The sequence below is a fragment of the Tuber melanosporum genome (genome assembly GCF_000151645.1).
Source record: "Tuber melanosporum whole genome shotgun sequence assembly, scaffold_18, strain Mel28".
NCBI lineage: Eukaryota > Fungi > Ascomycota > Pezizomycetes > Pezizales > Tuberaceae > Tuber > Tuber melanosporum.
The window spans coordinates 1,122,520-1,141,971 of record NW_003298841.1 but is presented as its reverse complement, the minus strand read 5'-3'; the positions used below and the strand labels follow the sequence as shown (position 1 = coordinate 1,141,971).

General features: G+C 47.9%; 5 protein-coding genes; 1 reads left to right on the top strand and 4 right to left on the bottom strand.

The window, feature by feature from the left end:
* Positions 1–16: 16 nt before the first annotated feature.
* On the bottom strand, positions 17–1,531 carry GSTUM_00005268001 (uncharacterized protein; the record flags this gene model as incomplete). XM_002837263.2 has 6 exons in its annotated part: positions 1,333–1,531; positions 1,219–1,276; positions 992–1,163; positions 794–940; positions 630–739; positions 17–572 (listed from the first exon to the last, which is right to left on the bottom strand). The coding sequence occupies exons 1-6, from the start codon at positions 1,433–1,435 to the stop codon at positions 17–19; spliced, it is 1,146 nt and encodes a 381-aa protein (XP_002837309.1). The 5' UTR covers positions 1,436–1,531.
* Positions 1,532–3,215: 1,684 nt separating this feature from the next.
* Positions 3,216–5,855, top strand: GSTUM_00005266001 (uncharacterized protein). XM_002837262.2 has 9 exons: positions 3,216–3,459; positions 3,558–3,632; positions 3,705–3,785; positions 3,878–3,962; positions 4,080–4,211; positions 4,301–4,519; positions 4,567–4,978; positions 5,036–5,229; positions 5,287–5,855. The coding sequence occupies exons 1-9, from the start codon at positions 3,385–3,387 to the stop codon at positions 5,442–5,444; spliced, it is 1,431 nt and encodes a 476-aa protein (XP_002837308.1). The 5' UTR covers positions 3,216–3,384; the 3' UTR covers positions 5,445–5,855.
* Positions 5,856–7,016: 1,161 nt separating this feature from the next.
* On the bottom strand, positions 7,017–7,734 carry GSTUM_00005264001 (uncharacterized protein). XM_002837261.2 has 3 exons: positions 7,325–7,734; positions 7,087–7,257; position 7,017 (listed from the first exon to the last, which is right to left on the bottom strand). The coding sequence occupies exons 1-2, from the start codon at positions 7,670–7,672 to the stop codon at positions 7,174–7,176; spliced, it is 432 nt and encodes a 143-aa protein (XP_002837307.1). The 5' UTR covers positions 7,673–7,734; the 3' UTR covers position 7,017; positions 7,087–7,173.
* A 1,013-nt stretch (positions 7,735–8,747) lies between these two features.
* On the bottom strand, positions 8,748–11,417 carry GSTUM_00005263001 (uncharacterized protein; the record flags this gene model as incomplete). The annotated part of the gene is made up of 4 exons (XM_002837260.1): positions 8,748–10,345; positions 10,407–10,671; positions 10,741–10,854; positions 10,956–11,417. The coding sequence occupies 4 exons, from the start codon at positions 11,415–11,417 to the stop codon at positions 8,748–8,750; spliced, it is 2,439 nt and encodes an 812-aa protein (XP_002837306.1).
* Positions 11,418–12,620: 1,203 nt separating this feature from the next.
* On the bottom strand, positions 12,621–17,093 carry GSTUM_00005262001 (uncharacterized protein). XM_002837259.2 has 4 exons: positions 15,941–17,093; positions 15,754–15,906; positions 15,280–15,697; positions 12,621–15,224 (listed from the first exon to the last, which is right to left on the bottom strand). The coding sequence occupies exons 1-4, from the start codon at positions 15,989–15,991 to the stop codon at positions 13,201–13,203; spliced, it is 2,646 nt and encodes an 881-aa protein (XP_002837305.1). The 5' UTR covers positions 15,992–17,093; the 3' UTR covers positions 12,621–13,200.
* Between the last annotated feature and the right edge of the window lie 2,359 nt (positions 17,094–19,452).

Sequence of the window (19,452 nt, the reverse complement as noted above, 5' to 3'; positions counted from 1 at the left end):
CTTTCCCTACAATCAGTTAAGCAGCGCCATCCTCTTCTCCCTCAGGATGTAATGCCAAAATCGGCGTAGCAGTCGTATCACCATCAAACACCAAAAAATTCTGCAACGGCTGCTCCCTCTTCCCGAGAACATTAATGACATCCTGCGCCAGGATCCCGCCCAGAACCGCCGCAACGGGGGCCACCTCCGACGTAGCGTTTTCCACAAATGGCGCGATAAAACACGACTTGACGATATCGTTCGGTAAGCCCATATCACGGTTAGCCTCCATGATCAATCTTGTCATCTCGGTAAAGTCCTCGCGTTTGGCTTCTGGCAAGCGATTGTGAGCTTGCTGGAATTTCCAGAGAGCTTTCACACCCGGGAGGACATTCGGGACCATGCGGCGGCGGCGGGGACGCCAGGTTGAGTCTACCTTGCTTGAGATGACGGAGCGGAGGGGGGAGTAGAGTTCTTGTTTTGTGACGAATTCGACTGTTTTCCCAGATTCCTTCTTCTCGCTGACGGCTATTACAGAGCGGGTTTTGGTTTCTTGTTTGAGTTCGGTTCTCATGTTGGATTTTTCGCGCTCGCTGGGATACACGGATACACATTAGCTTATGGTGCGGGGTTTGGGTGGGGGTATATACATGATGAAGTCGTGCCTTATCAGATCTGCAAAGATATACCCGTACATCCCGTATGATGCCGCGGCGTAGAAAGGACGATTACACTCACGGGTAATATCATTCACGTGTATCTTAGACTAAACGTTAGAATATACCAACTGGGGGGTCAAAGGAGGATAGAATACCAAACAGTCAAGGTCCAATTCCGTCGCAATAACAATGTCAAACTTGCCATAGAATTCAGCATCTTTACCCCTAGGGTCCGAAGTATCTATGTTAACCGCTACACGCGGATTCAATCGCTGCAACGCCGGTGCTGCCGCTTCCGCTCTCTACCCCTCAATCAGCTAATTCCCAGATGTTTTGGAAAGGGAACAGCAAACATTCAAGCCAACACTCTCCTCACTTATGAAGAACTGCGAGCCCAGATCCTCCCCGGTAACAATTCCGGGGTCTAGGACCGTTAAAGAGCCAATTCCAGCAAGAACCAGGTTTTTCGAAACTTCATTGGAGAGGGCTTTTATGGTTATTACTAAGATGTGGGCATTGCGCATTCTAAGCTGTTTGTCAGGTCTAACCGGAGGGGAAAAAAGGAGGTGAGAAGATATACCTAGCCTGAGCTTCCATTCCCCATAGTCGGATCTGGCGATCATAGAGAGCTACTTCGTCTGTTGTTCGTTAGTACAAACTGTGACTCCTGGATTGATTGATGGAGGGATCCAACCTGCGGAGATGGTTTGAGCTTCTGCGACAGATGCGACTGTGACCTCCGACGCAGAGCCGGCATCCGGGATGGAAAGGTTGTTGTCTGTGATTGAAGGGGCCATAACAATATTAGGTAGAGGGTGTTTCTGAGCACCGGTGGGTGGGCTTGGGGGTGATTAGGCTGGTGGTTTTCTAGAATTGGATTTGTTATTGCGCAGGGGTAAAGTAGTTACCGGTACTGTCCCTGCCCAGACGCAAGGTTTGGATCCAGATCATGGCTTGGCGGTGCGGGAGCAGCCAAACCTAACCCACAACAAATTGTTAGCCTTTGTCATAATACGATACAATAGGTATTGCTAATTAGTAGGAGAAAGGCTCTGCTCGAGATGGTAACCACTTGAAGATAGATGAAGTAATTGAGCAATTTTATTCTAAAACAGAAATAAAGAAAGTTTATTATGCGCTGGGCATCCAGACTCGAGAATCGGATAGTCGTCAGAGTCGATTACTACTGGCCTCAGGGCGAAGGGTACTGTACTTCCACCGTGATATTTTAGACTTAAGTATGTGCCCCAGAGCATAGACACGGGAATTGCCTTCCAATCCAGCCTTCATATCGGGTTTTCGCGAGCCCTGCTACTGACTTTGGGTCGACCAGGTGCTCAGAATACACCCTACAATGTCACAAGAGTCCTGGCCAATTATCGACCGTATCATATCTAGATTATCCGGATAACGACCTATGCAGAAGGAAAGGGATCCGGCAGGAGACCCTTCTATGATATCTCTATGTTCGAAAGCTAATGGTTCAGTAACAAAGTATGAGCTTCTACTCCAGTAAAACAAACATCCAGAACATCCCCAGGAAACAAATTGAGGAAAGGTGTGGCTATTCTGATATTAGATGGTGGCTGTGGGAAGAGAGAAAGGTGTTCGAGGTGTTCGAGGTGGAGGCCTCTATTACCTATCCACTGAGAGAAATATTTCAAAAATACCATGGAGCGGAAGGCAGTATCCGAGCCTAAGATGTCATTAGATTAGTGAACTCTTCCAAGCACAGCGCCATACCACCATACCGGTATTATAGATTGAGACTTAGTTCAAGCTTTTAGGTCTACTCACCAATTCGTGGGGTGTCTATGCAGAAAAATACCAAGAACTATGATACGGATAGTGCTGTTACACCCAAATTTCAAAAATATTGGCACTTATATTTCCCGATAATATCATTGAACCATTCCCATAAACCCCTTGACACAAGGATACCAAAAAATTGTACTCTTTCTATGCATGATATCACTCTCCCGCCAAAAAAAAAAAGCCCTCCCAATACCCACCCTCCTTCATTCGGCAAGGCCTAAGACTCTAAAGTTTTAAGATAGGCCACCTCAGGCCAAAGTACAGTGACACGAAACAAGTCATCGTTGTGTTTCGTTTCACTATCCTGGTTTACTCTTGGCTTGATAAGGTTGTTGGGGTTAAAGTACGAGTGATAGTATGTGAGGATGTAACTCGCGGTCACGTAGCTTCCTCTTTGCGGCTACACCACTGTATCAAAAACAGGTACTGTCATTATCTAGGTTTCAATGAGCATGATAACCCGAATGTTCACCGCTCGAGTATGATATCATACACAATTGAAACGCCGCCTTTATAGGGAAAAAACCCTACACCCGAGAGGACTGCTATCTGTATCTTGACTGTGAATGCCCGCCCCTGAGCGTTGCGTGACTCGACTCGATATCACTCATAACCCTGTCAGAGTTTAGGCGCTCTGTTATCACGTGCTCTCCGCTATTCTTGTGAGAAAAAGAAAAGAACAACCACCCAAACCAATCCTCACCGTCAGCCTCTTTGGGAATTTCTTCCCCCACCACCTCTTTAGGACCCTGTGTTCTCCATCTTTATTCTATCATTCCCCACTATCTCCTTCTCCAGATCCCTCTCTTCTTTATCTTCGAAACTAACCGCTTTGCCGTCCCTTAAAAACTGCGTAAGCACGGACCAGTTCGGAATTCATTACATTCCTCTACACCAGAACCTTCGCCGGAAAATTCCGAAAACAATAAAAATGACGAGTGCTTCAACGGAGGCGCTAGAGTTGAAAGCCAAGGGGAATGCTGCGATAGCTAGTAGAGATTGGAAGGTAACTATCTGAACAGTTTACTCTGTTTCCTTTCCTTAGTTTGGTGGAGAGCGAACGGAGCTGGGGAGATTTGTTCAGGCTGATGATGGCGATCGCAGACTGCGGTTGACTTCTACACTCAAGCCATAGAGCTCGATCCGAACCAAGCGTTATTCTACTCCAATAGGGCCCAAGTATATAGTCTTACCTTCTTATCGGGAAAGCTTGTTGTTCGGGGACTTATCGGCGACATAACTCTACCCTAGGCACATATAAGGATGGAAGCGTACGGATCCGCCATCGAGGACGCAGCAAAGGCGATTGAGATAGATCCGGCATCCGTTAAGGTCTGTGGAAACTGTTTTTGAGCTTAAGAACAAGAGATGCGGGCGAGGCTATAGTGTGGTTTTTGATTGCTGACGGTTGTTTGGTTTCGAAGGCCTACTACCGAAGGGCAATCTCCAACGTGGCACTCTTGAAGTACAAGGAGGCTCTTAAGGACTTCAGGACTGTTTGCAAAAAAGGTTCTATACTGCGATCTCTGGGGACCTGTTCTGGGAAACTCCGGTGATTCCTTCGGTCTTTTTCGATGGGGGGCTAATATTCTCGGGGGCGGATTGCTTCGGCGGTATTGTGCTTAGCTCCAAACGACAAAGATGCCCGACTAAAAATGAACGAATGCGAGAAGCTTATTCGGAAGATTGATTTCCTGAAGGCTATCGAGCAGAGTGATCCACCATCTGCTGCTGAGGGTCTAGATCTGGATTCTATAGGTGTGTTAGAGCCCGCCCGTGCTTCCCCACCCCGGAAGAGGAAACGCAAAAACCTTAGGTTGAAGGTTCTAAATTTTTTGAGCGTTTAGTGGTTGAGAATGAGTACGACGGCGTTCGCCTCGAAAAGGAGATGACACAGGAGTTCATCGACGATATGATCGAGAGGTTTAAGAACGGCAAGACAATTCATAAGAAATACGCATACCAGATTATCCTCAAGGCGAAGGAGATATTCTACGCCGAGCCAACCATGCCAGAAGTCACTATCCCAGACGGCAATAAGATGACAATTTGCGGGGACACCCATGGTATTTTGGCTCTTCAACATCACCCGAATCATGCTGATGAGTGACAGGTCAATATTTCGATCTGTTGGAGATCTTCCGTCGCAATGGATTCCCGGCAGAGACGCACGCATATTTATTTAACGGTGACTTTGTTGATCGGGGATCTTGGTCCACTGAGATTGCTTTCCTTTTGTTCTCCTATAAATGGCTCTTCCCCAACAACTTCTACATAAATCGTGGCAATCATGAGACGGATGACATGAACAGGGTTTACGGATTTGAGGGAGAGTGTAAAGCCAAGTACAATGAGCGCATGTTCAAATTGTTCTCGGAAGCATTCAGCGCTCTGCCTTTAGCTACGCTAGTTGGCTCCAAGTACCTGGTTCTTCATGGAGGGTTGTTCTCCGACGATAAGGTTAATCTAGATGACATCCGAAAGTTGAACCGTCACTTGAAGAAGCAACCTGGACAGGAAGGACTGTATGCTCCCTTTCTATTCGGGTTTGAGGATTTCGGTTACTAATCGGCTACCTTTAGAATGATGGAGATGCTGTGGACCGATCCACAGCCTGACCCTGGCCGCAGACCTAGCAAGCGTGGTGTTGGTCAGCAATTTGGTCCGGACGTTACGAAGTCTTTCTGCGAGCGCAATGGGTTAGAAGCCATTATCAGAAGTCACGAGGTCCGGATGGGAGGCTACGAGGTGGAGCACGATGGACGGTGTATCACCGGTACGGAACCTCTCCCGCCCCAAGCTTAACTGACTAGATACGTTCTAACAATCGCAGTCTTCTCTGCACCAAACTACGTCGATACCTCCGGAAATAAGGGTGCCTACATCAACGTAGGATCGGATTACAAACTGGAACACAATGTCTTTGACGCCGTCGAACATCCCCCGATCAAGGCCATGGCGTACGCGCAAAACTCACTCATGTCAATGTAAAAAGTAGTTACATGCATTCCACTGTTTTCTAAGTATGCTATCTATTTATTACATGGATGGGAGTAGAAGTTTTTATCATTGACTTTATCTCGCTACAACTCAAAAAAATAAAATATAAAAAAAATCCTATCCTTCTTCGACACGACAGATTTCGGAATCTCGGTTTGGGCGTTCTTGTGTTGCGAGAGCTTGATTTTCATTTTCATATTCGCGTTTACCAGTGGTTTCACATTTCCCCCTCTTTCTCTCTCTCTTTGCATCCCCTTCCTTTCTTGTGTTGTTTTTGTTCCAACGAAGTTAGCGCATTTCTTTCTTTTGGGCAGCTCACTTGCTTACCTGCTATGTATAGCAGGATGGAAATTGAGATGAGATGGGTGGGATGAGACAGGAAATTGAATGTATGGGTGCGTAGACCAAGCACTCGATAGAAATTCACGGTAATGTACAGCTCAGTGACATATCCAACCGTTGGCCGTCCATTTGCACCAAAAATGATATCTCCCATAGGTATACAACCAGGAGTTATTTATTCAATTTAATTTGGTGAGAATTCACGAACTGGTTTACACCGAACTTGAATGATTACTCATGCTGATATTTTTATTTTATTTTTATTACCATTCTGGCGCTGTTTTGCTCTGTTGAGACGAGGTACCATACAACACGACCTACGACCAACGACGATTCGCACCCCCCCCCGAATTTATGTACCGTACAGTATGATACCTTCAGAATAGAGCGGGAGGAGTGGGGGGGGGATCGTACAGTACTGCACAGCCCGATTCAGCAGCCTATCCAGCAAAGTTACAAAGCAACACACTCACAGCACCCCGAACCACACGATCGCCAAATGACCAAACACGTATGATATGTATCTTGGTTTCGGAAGGGGGGGAAACATCGGCTCCATCCATCCAGACACCGTCAAAATACCTACCGGAGCCGATCCGATCCGGCCCGGTCCAGTCCATCCAAACAGAGTGCATTTTTTCAGGTGTGTCACGCCATTGCTAGAGGAGGAGGAGGGAGTATCGTAATGGGAAGTCAAAGTTTGTCGAGTGAGAAGCGATGAATTTAGTTGACTACATCACCACCCCCCTCCCCCGCTAAGTTTGGGGGTAGAATTTGTGAAAGATATGGTATACCGGTGATAGATATGTTGTGCTCTGATGCGTAGCGGTTGAGGTGGGCACTGATTATGATCTGAAATGCCGGGTTGGATTGACGGTAGTATATAGCGGGTATATAAAAATTAAAACTGGACTGGTCAATGTCAATGGGTTGTGCTGCTATATTGTTTGTTTTTGTGGGTTAGTGATGGAGGTTTGTACGTTGTGAGTTTACGAGTATGATATCTGCAACCCCCCTAACCGGATACATATTTGAGTTCGGGATATCTACTTAGTGCTGGGAATTTGGGGGGGGGGGACTTTTTGACTATCAAGTTAGTATCTACGATCCAATCACTACTGTACGGAGAGCTATGATACCGTACCTACCTACCTAGCATCAATCCAGAAAACAGCAACACAATCACTAAGCTTCATACCAACCACCACAGTGCACAAAACCTCTGCGAAAATAGGATTAACAAATTGCAATTTCGTAAAAGCGTAAAGTGTTACAAAACGTGCATACTAACATTAAGACCCCGTCCTCATCCCACCCCGTCTCATTCCATTCCATCCAAATCGAACTCCTCGCGAAAGTGAACAAAAATCGGCACAACCTAGTACCGATATCTAGTACTATAATCCTTTGGGCTAACCACCAATCCACGACCCTTTCTCGCACCTTTGTAAATCGTTTCGATCTGGGGGGGGGGGGGGAAACCATCAGCATCTATCTCCACCATCCCCTCCCCTCACTTGGTTACTCACAATGTCAATCAACTCTTGCTTATCCTCCAGTACCCAATTCATCTTGTTGTTGTTCCCGGTACCAAAGTCGCACATCATATGCTTGTTGCGGAAGAAGAACATGATGGTGAGCGGGTCGTAGAGTTCGTACATCTTGTTGAAGTCGGGCACCTCGTCGATGTCGCAAAGGTAGACGACAGCAAAGTTCTTGACCTTGTCCGCGATGCGGTAGAGGATCTCGTCCTGGCGCATGCAGTCCGGGTCCCAGTCGCGCCCGAAGCGGATCACGACGAGTCGGTCGTCCTCTGACATTATGGCTTGGTCCACGTGCCAGCCGGTTTTGAGGTGCGGGAGGACGACGGAGCCCATATTTCGGTTGAGTGTTTATTTTCTTTTCGTGTGCTGGGGGTGAGTTGTGTGCTTGTGGGGCTTGGTGGAAAAGTTGGGGAGGAAAGAAGGAAAGAGGAAGTCGTGGTGCCCCAAGAAACTCACTGTCGGAAGGAGGGTAACCTTCGTGTAGTACTGAGGCTTGATATGACACAAGTACCGGTATCATACCTTAGGGTCCCGCCACTCCAAAACCTGCTACGAGTAGTCTATTCGAGTATTGTCATAAATTTCGGAACTGCTCAAACTAACGACGTATGATACCGGTACTATACGCGACCTAGGCTAACTATGCTTATTCTAAAGTCACAAAGACACTACAGTGATGGAAGATGATACCGTACTATACTTTAACCCTCCTACAAACGCTCCGCAGTTTTCCTTCAGGCCATCCCTAGTGTTTTTGTATAGCTACGAGTACTGTACTCGTAGGGTATACTCGAGTACCTATCATCTCATATAAATGTCCCAAGAGATTGTAAGTAGCTTCGCCCATCCATATAAGCCACACACGATGCCACGGCATCATACTCCAATTTCATAACTCGCGAGTGATCCAAGTATATGAGAGGAATTAAATTACCATTCACAGCCAAAATAATACACCTACTCTTAACCACCGCCAAACCGGGACACCTACCATAAACCAGTAGCACCAAACCAAGTCACCTGCGGGAAACCCCCCGACTTTTAATTTTTAATTTTTTTGGTGATAGGCGTTCTATCATTAGCAAGACCTTAACCACCCAGCCATTATCCCATCCCAAGAGAAAAGAGAAAAAGAAAAAAGAGAGAAGACAGAGGGAAAACATAATAACATAACTCAACCCTCACAAAAGAGCCCTCACACGTGAGAAACAGGTGCTCTTATTTTGTCTTTCTATATTAGAAGAAAAAGATATATCCCTCCCAGTGGTAATCCAGCAAGCAAACCGCCCGTAAACTCCGTGGACATGACAAGATCCCTAGCAAGAACAAAAGAAAAACAACCCGAGAAAAACAGATGGCGAACGCACGCCGCTGCCGCTGCCACTCCATAGTTGCACTTGAGTAGTGGTCACTGAATGATACACTCCCTCAAATCCTTATCTTTACTCCCCTTCCTCCTCACCGCCTCCTTGCCTTTGCCCTTATCCTTGCCTTTGCCTTTCTCCTTCTCCTTTTCTCTCCCTTCCTTTGACCCCTTCTTCTCCATAGCCTTAAACACAGCCTCTCTCAATCCCTGTTCTTTCCCCTTACTCTTCACACTATCCCTCTCATCCCCATCTACCACCACTGCCGCTTCTCCCAACGACGACGACGACTCAGACTCCCTTCTCTCCCCCTTAGTCCCACCTTCGCCCAACCAAGCCGGCGTTCCGATTCTCGCCCATTCCGAACTTTTACGGCCCTTTTCTTTGTCCTGGCTTCTGGCCCTGGTCATTAGGACCGATGCCCAGCTCGAGCGTTTATCCGACACTTCGCTTTTCGAGCGACGGCTGGAGGAGCGGGCCACGGGGGCGCCGTCTTTGGAGCCCGGGCGGTTGTTGGAACGGGAGGTCGGTCGGAGACCTGCTTCTGGATCTAGGAGGGATCTGTAGGGCACTGTTGGGACGGGCGTTGTCGGGGAGGACCTTGTTGGGGATGGTTGGGAGGTTTTGCTCTCGACGATGTATGGTGGAGGTGGTGATGAGCTGTGTTCTAGCCTGTCGTGCTTCTCGTAAACCGGTGGGTCATTGAATGTTGGTGGCTCGTCGCCATTAAACTCGGCGGAACTCCCGTTGACTTCCAAGTCTGGCGCGCAAGAGCCCTCGGATGCGCCAGATATCATTGACCATCTTTTTTCCTGAGGGTAGTCCATTGTTGAGGCTACGCTAGGTGTTGTAGCGCTAGTGTCATCCTCTATAGGCTGAACCTGGTAAAATAGTAGATAAGGGCTCTCTTCCTCGAATGCCCTTTCGGGTTCTATCTCGGAGACCCTGTTCGCGTATGCTAAATCGTCAAAACGCAGCCACTTATTATCCTCTCCTCTTATCAGGGCAATGTAATGGCCGCTATGAACTGAATTCCCACGATGGCACACGGCCGATTGGAGTACTAATTTGAAGTTCCCGTATAGCGGGCCATCATCGTCTCCGCCCATCTCATCGTCAGCCACAAAGGTAGGCAACGCAATTTGCAATGGGATGTCCACTCGCCGATGGTCCCTTCGCGCCCCACCGGTCGTATTCCAAGAATACCGTTTCAGGCATAGCCCCAACACAGGTCGCTTTGCCGAAAAGTGCTCTGCAAAGGTCTTTGGTGCGGGGGTAGGTAAGGTATCGGTGTAGAAAGGTAAGACACTAAAGAAGCACCAGGCGGGCAGCAGCATCTCCCTCCGTAAGGTGGTAGACTTCTTAAGTTTGCCATCCTCGCTCTCAATTTCGCCCTCAACTTTAACCGTCCTCACAAGCAAAGGTTTTCCCGCCGCTAAAGGCCCAAGGACAGAAGGAGCGGAAGCGAGGGGAGGAGGTTGTGAGGATATCGGGGTAGCTGCAGGTGTATTCGGTGAACTACCTAAGTCCACAGTCTCGATATGAAGTGCCGAACCCTTCTCCACATCGTGTGAATGCACCGTATCAGCGGTTGCTCTACGCTCTAGTTGACGCCTAACGTCCACACGTCCGTTAAAATATTCTACACACGAATAAGCTCATGTACTCACTGGCCCAACCAGCCGTTCTAGAGGTATTCAAACCTTCAAGACAGGCCTCTAGAGGTATCGGATCTCTAGGATCAGCACCTTCATCGGGCAGAGCTACATTCAAGAGCCTCTCAGATATGAACTTGTGGTCATCCTCAACTATCTCCTTGCCCCCGTGGGCAATATCAACTTTTACCGTCAACAAGGGCAGCTGAAGTGTATCGGTGATGAAAGTAAAAACCTCCGAAGGGTCTTGCTGCTGAGGTGACGAAGCTTCCTCCCAACCACACTCCGCAATGGAGTGCTGTATCTGGCTGATCTAAAAAAACGAGGGGGAGAGAAGAGTTATATAGGTTTCTCAATTAACACCAAGAGAGGGGACCCCTACTATATCCGTGGTAACCAAATGTCCCGAGCGCAGCAGGTTCACAAACAGTCGCAAGAGCGCTGCGAGCTTTCTTCGCTTCTCGTCATCTTCGTCAAACACATTATATAGCATAGCCTGCAGGAAACCCGGTTCAGCCAACGTGACAACCAAAAGCCCATTCCCCTCCAGCAAACAAAAGGGGAGGCATGGGGAGGGGAAGGAAAAAGGGCTTCCACCTCAAAAGCGTCCAGCCTGGCAAACATGGCAAACAGCAGCGTATCCAGATAACAAGTGACCCCGCCATGATTCTCCGCGCCCAGAATCTTCACGTCGTCCCTGACCCTAGAGACGATGCCGTCGTTGGAGTCCTCAATCATTACGAGCAATTGCAGCGCCCTTTCGACATTCCCGTTCGCGTAGCGACCCCGTAGCACCCGCTGGACCGTCCGGTCCTCAACCTTGATGCCCACTTTCGCCAGCTCATTCGCAATCTCCGTCACCTGCATAGACACTCTTGGTAAGCTCGAGTGAACCCCCCAAGCGGCTGCGAGGATGCTCTGGTAATTCCAGAACATTTCAACTACTACATTTGTACCGGTAGAATCGCCTGGCTTAGGCAATGACTTTCTCGGTTTTTCTTCGCCCCCGTAGAGGTCGCCGCAGAAGAGACGAGGCTGTATCCAGGGAGGGTTCGGCATAGCTCCGTTAGTTTTTGATGGAAAAAAACTCTCGATCTACTATCGCCCCCATAGCAAGGAAGAAGTATTGAATGTGAGAGAAGAATTAGGGCCGGAGTAGCAGGGCGGAAGGGGGGGTGGGGGACAGAGAAAGAGGACGAAGAAGCAGCGAGGGCCAGGTAATCTAGGGGCATGACCACCCCGGAGAGACAGAAAACAATACGCCGCGGCCGGAATGCACATACCTTATCTGGCTTATCCCTCTTGAGCGGACTCGGGCGCTTCTCCCGTTTGCTCATCAAACGAGAAAGCGACATAGCAAGCGAAAGAGCGGTGGTTCCACTGCAGTGTGATGTCGAAGTGATCGACCTGAGGGATGTTCAAGGAACCAAAGTATCTGCCGACAAAAAAACCACCGGCACGATACTGTATAATAATAGCGTATAGACGGTACAGTATTGTCTTTTTCCTCTGCGGTGAGGGAAAGTTTGGGGAGGGGGAGGGGAGCTCTACACGGACCGGGCTGAAGCGGTGATAGAAATAGGCTTAAGTTAAGGAGGGGTGGAGAAAAAAGAAATGTATGATAAGGAGGTAGAATACCGTAGGGTTAGGAGGAAGGGTCCATCCACACCAAATATTAGTGATACTGCATCTATCGGTAGGGGAATATGGCAAGCTTGATCGATTGGTTGTATACCGGTTCGGTGATACCAGGATAATTTAAATTATTGAAATCGACGGTCAATTGGTGTTCAGAACGCCCAATAACCTGGTATGATATAATACGGTAGCGTGCCAAACAAATAAACCATACTACGAAAAATATCATCCATAATATAATACAATGCCGATGATCTTATACTCCAATAGGTCCACCACTATGGTCATGACTTAATTAACAGTAACGAAGTATGATATTCTGAAATAGCAGCCAAAGTGAGCCTCTGTCACTCGTGACGACGCCCGTCCTGTATGATACTGTGCTGTAGGGTGGCATCACCAGACAGTTGACCAGTCCACGGCGCCTAAATATGCAGCGCCTATGATCCCATTAAATGCATGTTAGAACACTACCCCCAAATGATTTGGGTACGTGTGCTAGTACAGCAGACATACACTCATACACTCTAGCTGGGCAGGAGGTCAGGGACCCCGTAGCAACTGCCCAAAGAAAGAATCACATCTCACCCCCCCAAAAAATAGATTCCATAAGTATGATAAGCCTCTTCATAAGCCATTTCACTGATGTGACCTCTAGCTAGACTAGGTCAAAAATATTACTGCCGTAATGGAGGCCATAGAAACCAGGCCTCCTTCCATGCCTAACCCGTACCTAAAACTCCCAACAAGGCTTCCTCAGACACCATATCCATCGCTAGAACCGCCCAGATTATTTAGAGAGAAAAAGAATGAGATGAGACCCAAAGCGTTTAGGTAATTGCCGGCGATGCAGAGATAACGAGAAAAGCAGAAAATGGTATATCAGAGAAAAGAAAGAAAGGAAAAAAGAAGAAAAAAAATCCCCGGACAACCCATCGGATATCTCTCCCGAAATAATGCATGCAAGATGAATAAAAAAAAAGTGAGTGGAAAAGAAAGAAAGAAAAAAAGAACAAGAAAAAAGTTAAGATCCACACGAAAGGCAGAGCCGACTAGGACCCCCTACGGGGAAAAAATGTAAACAAGAAAGTATAAAAATCGAACCTTTTTTAAAAATAAAAATAAAAATAAAATCAGACACCAAATACAACCCAGCCATCATCATAACAGGTCATCACTCCATGTCGAAAAAGCCAACCCTGCCTCATTCCCCTATCGGACCTTGTCCAACCATCGGATTCAAAAAGGGGTTAAGCAATAATTCGTCAGCCGTGGGCCTCTTGACATGATCCAACTCGAAGGTGCGAGAAAGGAACTGCTTTGCTTCCGCCGAACACTTTGAAGGGATGGCTGGCGCAGATCCTCCGGTGCCAATCTTGAAGATCGCCTGTAGCTGAGAGCAATCGGGATAAGGATGAGTTCCAGTGAACATCTCGACAATAAGGCACCCAAGCGACCAGATATCAGCCTTGAGAGTATAAGAGGTCTGCTTAACAACTTCTGGAGCCATCCAGAAAACCGACCCCTGCAAAGAAGGCCTATGGCTCGACGAGGTAAGAAGGCCAGCCTCGACTTTCTTGGAAATACCGAAATCTGAGATTTTGATACCACCTTTGTTGTCAACCAGAACATTGGCACCCTTGATATCGCGATGAATAATGTCTTTGTTGTGGAGATAAGCGAGACCAGTAAGGATCTGGCGGACAAAGTTGCGGATAAGGGGCTCCTTCTGTGGACCATAGGTGTTAAGTAGAGCTGCAACAGATCCACCAGGAACGTATTCAAGGAAAATATTGAGTGAATCATCCTCGTCGCTGGATCCAAGGTACTGGACAATGTTGGGATGTTGGAGATCCTTGAGAAGCTCAATCTCCCTTTGCAAGGCCTCTACCATGCTCCTCTTCCTAGCATCTTCCTTGCCACCGGATGCCATCTCGACTTGCTTGACAGCCATAAGCTCTCCAGTCAAGGCATTCAATGCCAGAAAAACGCTTCCAAAGGACCCAGCTCCAATTAGTGCTCCCTTCATCCACCTCAAACCGCCCCAGCTATCTTCCTGGTATTCCTCCTCACCATCCTCCTCCTCTTCTTCCGACTCCCCTGCACTCAAGAATTGGCCAAGCATACTGGCCGCATGGGGGTCGACTTCAGTTGCTGGAGTAGAGGCGTTGCTATGGGTGTCCAAATAGCTCTCCATGGTACTCCCAGTATCGGTATCTGTGACAATAACGTTGACGGAATCTCTAATAGAATCCTCTTTAGCGCTATCAAAAGACATATAACTCTTCCGCTCAGAGCCCATAGGCGATGACTCTCCATCCTCCGGGACTGCCCCAAGTGAATCCCGATTTTCCGAAAAGGATGTTGAAGGCAAGAACGACTTTCGGATCGACAGTGGTCTCGGGACCCTGCTGGGAACATTTGACATGATCGGACTAGCAGCATTCAACCAAGCATCCCCAACGCTTGGAACGGGTGGGGCATCACTCAGACTTGACGCATAACTCCTGGTAGTAGCAACGCTGAAACGATTGTTGTATCTGCTCATCCTGGCGGAGCGCCTCATTGAGTTGCGAACAGTCCTCTCCAAAACCTTGTGCTCATGATCTGGGAAGTATTCCGCCAGATTTGAACTGATCAATTCACTAGGCGGGCGCTGCCCAAAGAAGGCGGTGATTTTCTTTGATGCCTTGCGACTAGGTCCCGAATCTCGACTCCTAGGTGAGGCTGGATCTGTCGCGGTAGGAGAAGCCGGGGACAGCTGACTTGAAGTGCTCATTGGAGATGAGGGGATATCACGAAGATCCGACCCAAACGGGGCCTTGACCTTGGAGTTGTTTGCGTTCCCGTAGACGGCCTCCGCCGAAGAATTCTTTTGCGCCATATCCTGCTGCTCCCTCGCAATTTGCTGAGCGACACGAAATTCGGAGGATAAAGGCAGGGGTGGAGCCACCTTTTTCCCTAATATAAGCCTGGTGCGCTCCGGCCGATTGACATCATGGGCTATCCGAAGCAGTTCAGTATCGCTAAGGCATCTGGCTGCATCTTTCCCGTTTTCATCCACAATACTATAAATACCCCAACTTGGCCAATGGTCATTAATACCAAACTTCTTGATAATCTTACGCATCAGTGTCTCCGGAGTGTTACAATCACTAATGTTAATAACACGATATTGACCACCATCACCAATAACCTTGATCGCATCCTGTTGAGCTAAAATTAGGACTGACCAGGTGGGACGGGTTTTTCCACAAACTCACCTGTCTAACATTATCCTGACCCATAATTCCCTTGTCCAGACTTGGAGATTGTCTGTGAGTTGGCTTCATATGGTGAGGGGAATTGGCGACCGCTTGGGGAGGTTTGCTGTAGTCATGGGGAGTCCTGGGTGTTTTTGTCGGGTGAGAAGAAGAACCAGAAGCCGGAGTCGGGGGGCCAAAGTTTGAACGGCCAGATTCTAGCGGTGGACTGATAACGTTGCGAGCACTCCCGTTCCGCGGATAAGATCGGGGGTATTCCGAGTCGCTAGGACTATCGGGACGACTATATGAGCTGCTATTGAGGGTGGAAGATATGTCATTTTGAAGAGCTCGTGAATACCGTTTATTACTCTGAGAGGGAGACGGGTGATACGGCGACTGCGTCGGGGTACGGTATGGTGGCATTCCGTTCATATTATCAAGAGCAGCCAAGGTATCCTGAAGAGTTTGTAAGCACGTTTTCGACGCATCCACCCAAATTCTTGGAAACTCACCCTATTGCGCTTTTTGCCATTCCCATACGCCTTTGTTCTCAGGGCTTTTATCGCAACAAATATTCGCACACGATCCCCGACCTTTTTTATCCCTAATTCCTTGAGAACCGAATGATCACACTCCAACAAAGCCTCTCCTGTTGATATTATTACCTAGAGCCAAATCTTCCGTTAGCCGCCACGGCACATCATTAGGTTCGTGTCCTCGGATGAAACATACTCGAAAAATCACCCTCATATTTGGAGCAACCAATATCCCGCAGCCAACCGCCAACTTTTCGCTCATCCCAAGATCTACAAGAGCGTTAATAGTGCAACAGATACGATTACAAAGTTGATCTTACCGAATATCATCTAATACACCTGTACCGTCAGAAAATTCAGAATTTGTTGGGGAAGCTTGAGAAAGAGCCGAACTCGTAGGAGGTGTAGCATGGAGGTGTGAACTACTGTGAACATACTGACTTTTCGGCGCGAGTAGAGCCATGGTTGTTGATGACCAGCAGCAGCAGCAGCGAGGGTAAACAAAAAAAAAAAAAAAGGGTGGAAGAGCAATGTATATATCGATGAATCTACTCGGCCACGACAAAGCAGGTTGCTCTCCTCACAAGCGAGGTTTCGAGATATAAACAGATTCAACTGCAAAAGGTCAAAGGGAGGAGACTCGAGACGAAGATCTGATGCGTGGAACGTGTAGGGGAACGAATATACCAGTAGTTGAGCAGGCTACTCGTCCAAGAGGGCCTACAACCAGAATTATAGTAGAGGGGGGGGTTGGATCCGGTAAAAGGCGTTTCTTAACGCCTTTTCGTTTTAGTCGAGGGTAGTCGTTGCAGTGACTAAATCGGGCACCAAACAAAGCGTAGCCCTGCAGCAAAAAGAGCACCAGCGACACGACTGCAAGAGCTGAGGGGGGCGCACGAAGAGAATAAAGTAGGAATTAGGGGAAAAGCGGAGAAGAGAAACGACTCGCAGAGCCAAAATAGGGTGAGGTAGAAAGGGAGGGGTGAGGGTGAAGGGGAGAGGATGGAGGAAGAGGGGGGTGGTGTTTTGGAGATTATGAGAAGGGAGGGGTGGGAGAGAAAGCAAACCAAAAGGAAGAGAGAGAGAGGAGCAAGCAAGCAAGCAAGCAAATAGAATGGCGAGAAAGAGGGTGAGCGGAGCAAGCCAGAGAACAATTGGGAGTCCAGGGTTAGAACCAGTTCCTCCGCCGCGAACCAATCGTTCAGAATCCCTTAAGGGACGAGGGTGGTTGTTAGGTGGGTGGGAGGACGGGGGGGGGGTTTGAACGACAGCCCGGCGGTTACGGGCGGACTGGGGGGGTGGTGGTGGTGGTGGTGAGAGGGAGGGGTATGAATTTGAAGGGAAATACCAAGAAGAGCGAGAAGCACCAGGAAAGAGACACAACGAAAAGGAACTTGGAGGGAGGGGGGGAGGAGTTGGTTGTTGAGAAGATTAGACCTGGACGTGTTTCACCATGTCTGGGATTCACTGTTGCGAGTAACGAGTCGCAACGAAGGAATCTTCTTCCCGACCGTTCTCATTCAGTGCCCAGCTGCCTATACTCGAGTAAGGTTAAGCAGGAAGGATGCAAGTGTGAGTGAGTGAGTATGATACATAGTTGTATGCTGTATGTAGCACAATGCATATCCATCCACACAAACCCCTGAAGCTCTCCCCTCTTGCAGCCCGTAAGAGTTCAACAAACGCTTTGGAGGCGCTAGGACTTTCCAATTCACTCTCTCCTACCGCAATTTGGTGCGGCTCTCACGGAAAAAATAAATAATCCATAACTTTTGGCCACGAATGGCAAGGATTATTACCTTTCGCGCCAAAAGAACATAATATTATGATCCCTTTTGCACCTTTGTTATTTCATTTTTATTCTTTTCCTTTTTTCCTTTTTCCTCTCCGCCTCTCCTCCCTTTGTGATGGTGGCTCGTGGGGTTGGGTATGATAGGAGGAGTAGGAGTATGATACTCGAGTACGGTAGAGAATCAAATAACAGGTCCTTTATGCAAGATTGGTTCGAGGGCATATGCCCCCTCCAACGACCTTTCAGCTACCATCTCCACTGCATCAGAATCAGCTCCAGCTCTGTCGAAAACCGGACCCCTCATCATCACCACCCATCATCACCTTCAATGGATCATCATGTGTATCTACTCGGTTTACAGTACGGCGGGATGCCATTGCATCCATGCAGTTAGCCATTGCCATACCCTACCGTATCACGCAGTTTTTGACCTCTCCATACAGATGACGTTCGATGCCTGATCTCTTCGCGTCAAACATCGCACACACATGGATCCAGTGGTTGAGGTTCACGTTCACCCTCACCCACACCTCCTCACCTTCCCTACATAAACATACTTGTTCAAAAGTACGAATACTACTCGTACTCGAGTACCGGTATCTGACACCTGTTGGGATGACTTGAGACTCGACTGGACACTTTTAACCTTTTCTTTCTCTCTTCTAAACAGGACAACAGAATTGCGATAGCTGTATTTTTATGTTTGAAATAACTCTCCATTCTTCATTATTTATCATCCTCATCCTCATCATCGTCATCATCATCATCATCATCTATTTATTTATCTATCTATTTTACCTTCTCAACCCCTCCTGATACGAGCAGGAACGTGTGTGCCCGTTCCCTCGGGACCTGACAGACTCTCCGACAGCAACACGGGAGCGACAAATGTCACCACCACAAACCATATATGATTCCTTTTTAGCGAGCATCAAGCATCATATCGTACAAGAAGTACTCAGGGCTGACAGTTCGCTCCCTTCGTTTCACCCCCACTCATCCACCGTGCAGCGCCCGATGCGTTTCAGGAAACATTTCTTTTCAAGATTTTTCCTCCCATTCTTTTCCCGTTCGCTTTCGCTCCTGACGCCCGATTACTGTGATGCCAGCCCTCTCTCTCCATCGTCACTTTCGGAAGAGTAAGAACGCTAAGTGCGCAGTCAAGTCTTGTTGCCACCCGAAAGCCTTGGTAATCTCCGTGAGTAGTGAACAGTACCAGAACAGTACCGGGACAGTACCGGTAGATAGATGATGACTAGTTGCTTGTGACGAGGCGTCATTTTCCTTCTTCCCTTCCTTCCCCACGAAAGCAGAGCAAGAAGGAAATTCACCGAAATACCAGATATTGAACGGCTTCACCGCGACTGACTCCAAAAATCCCTTTGAGATGGAGAAAGCCTCGGTGCACATTTTTAATATCATAATTGTGCGCGGTGCCGTACGTGCTATGGGCAATAAGTACCCGAGCACGCGAATCAAGTAAATGTGCTCGAGTGCAGTGCTCGGAGTACAGTACTCGTACTCGTACTGTAGTCAAATTGTCCGTGCGCATCAGAGCGACCATAAGTTACCGTACCGGTACTCGCACAGTATTCAAGTGCAAGACTCGAGGTCGAATGTTTCGGGTGCTTGCTGTCAGCACTGTAACAAGTAAAAAAAAACAAAAGATTATTATTGAAAGAATTTTTTTTTTTACCCATTTGTCATTTGTGTGTTCTCTCGCCCGTGTGTGACACAATACAAAAACTTGCACGATATCTACCGGAGTCTAACCGCCCCCGTGTTGACCACCCCCCCCCGTTAATCCCTCTATCTATCTGAAAACTCCCCTAATGCTGATGACGAGAATCATGATAATGATAATGACAAGTTATAGAACAGTT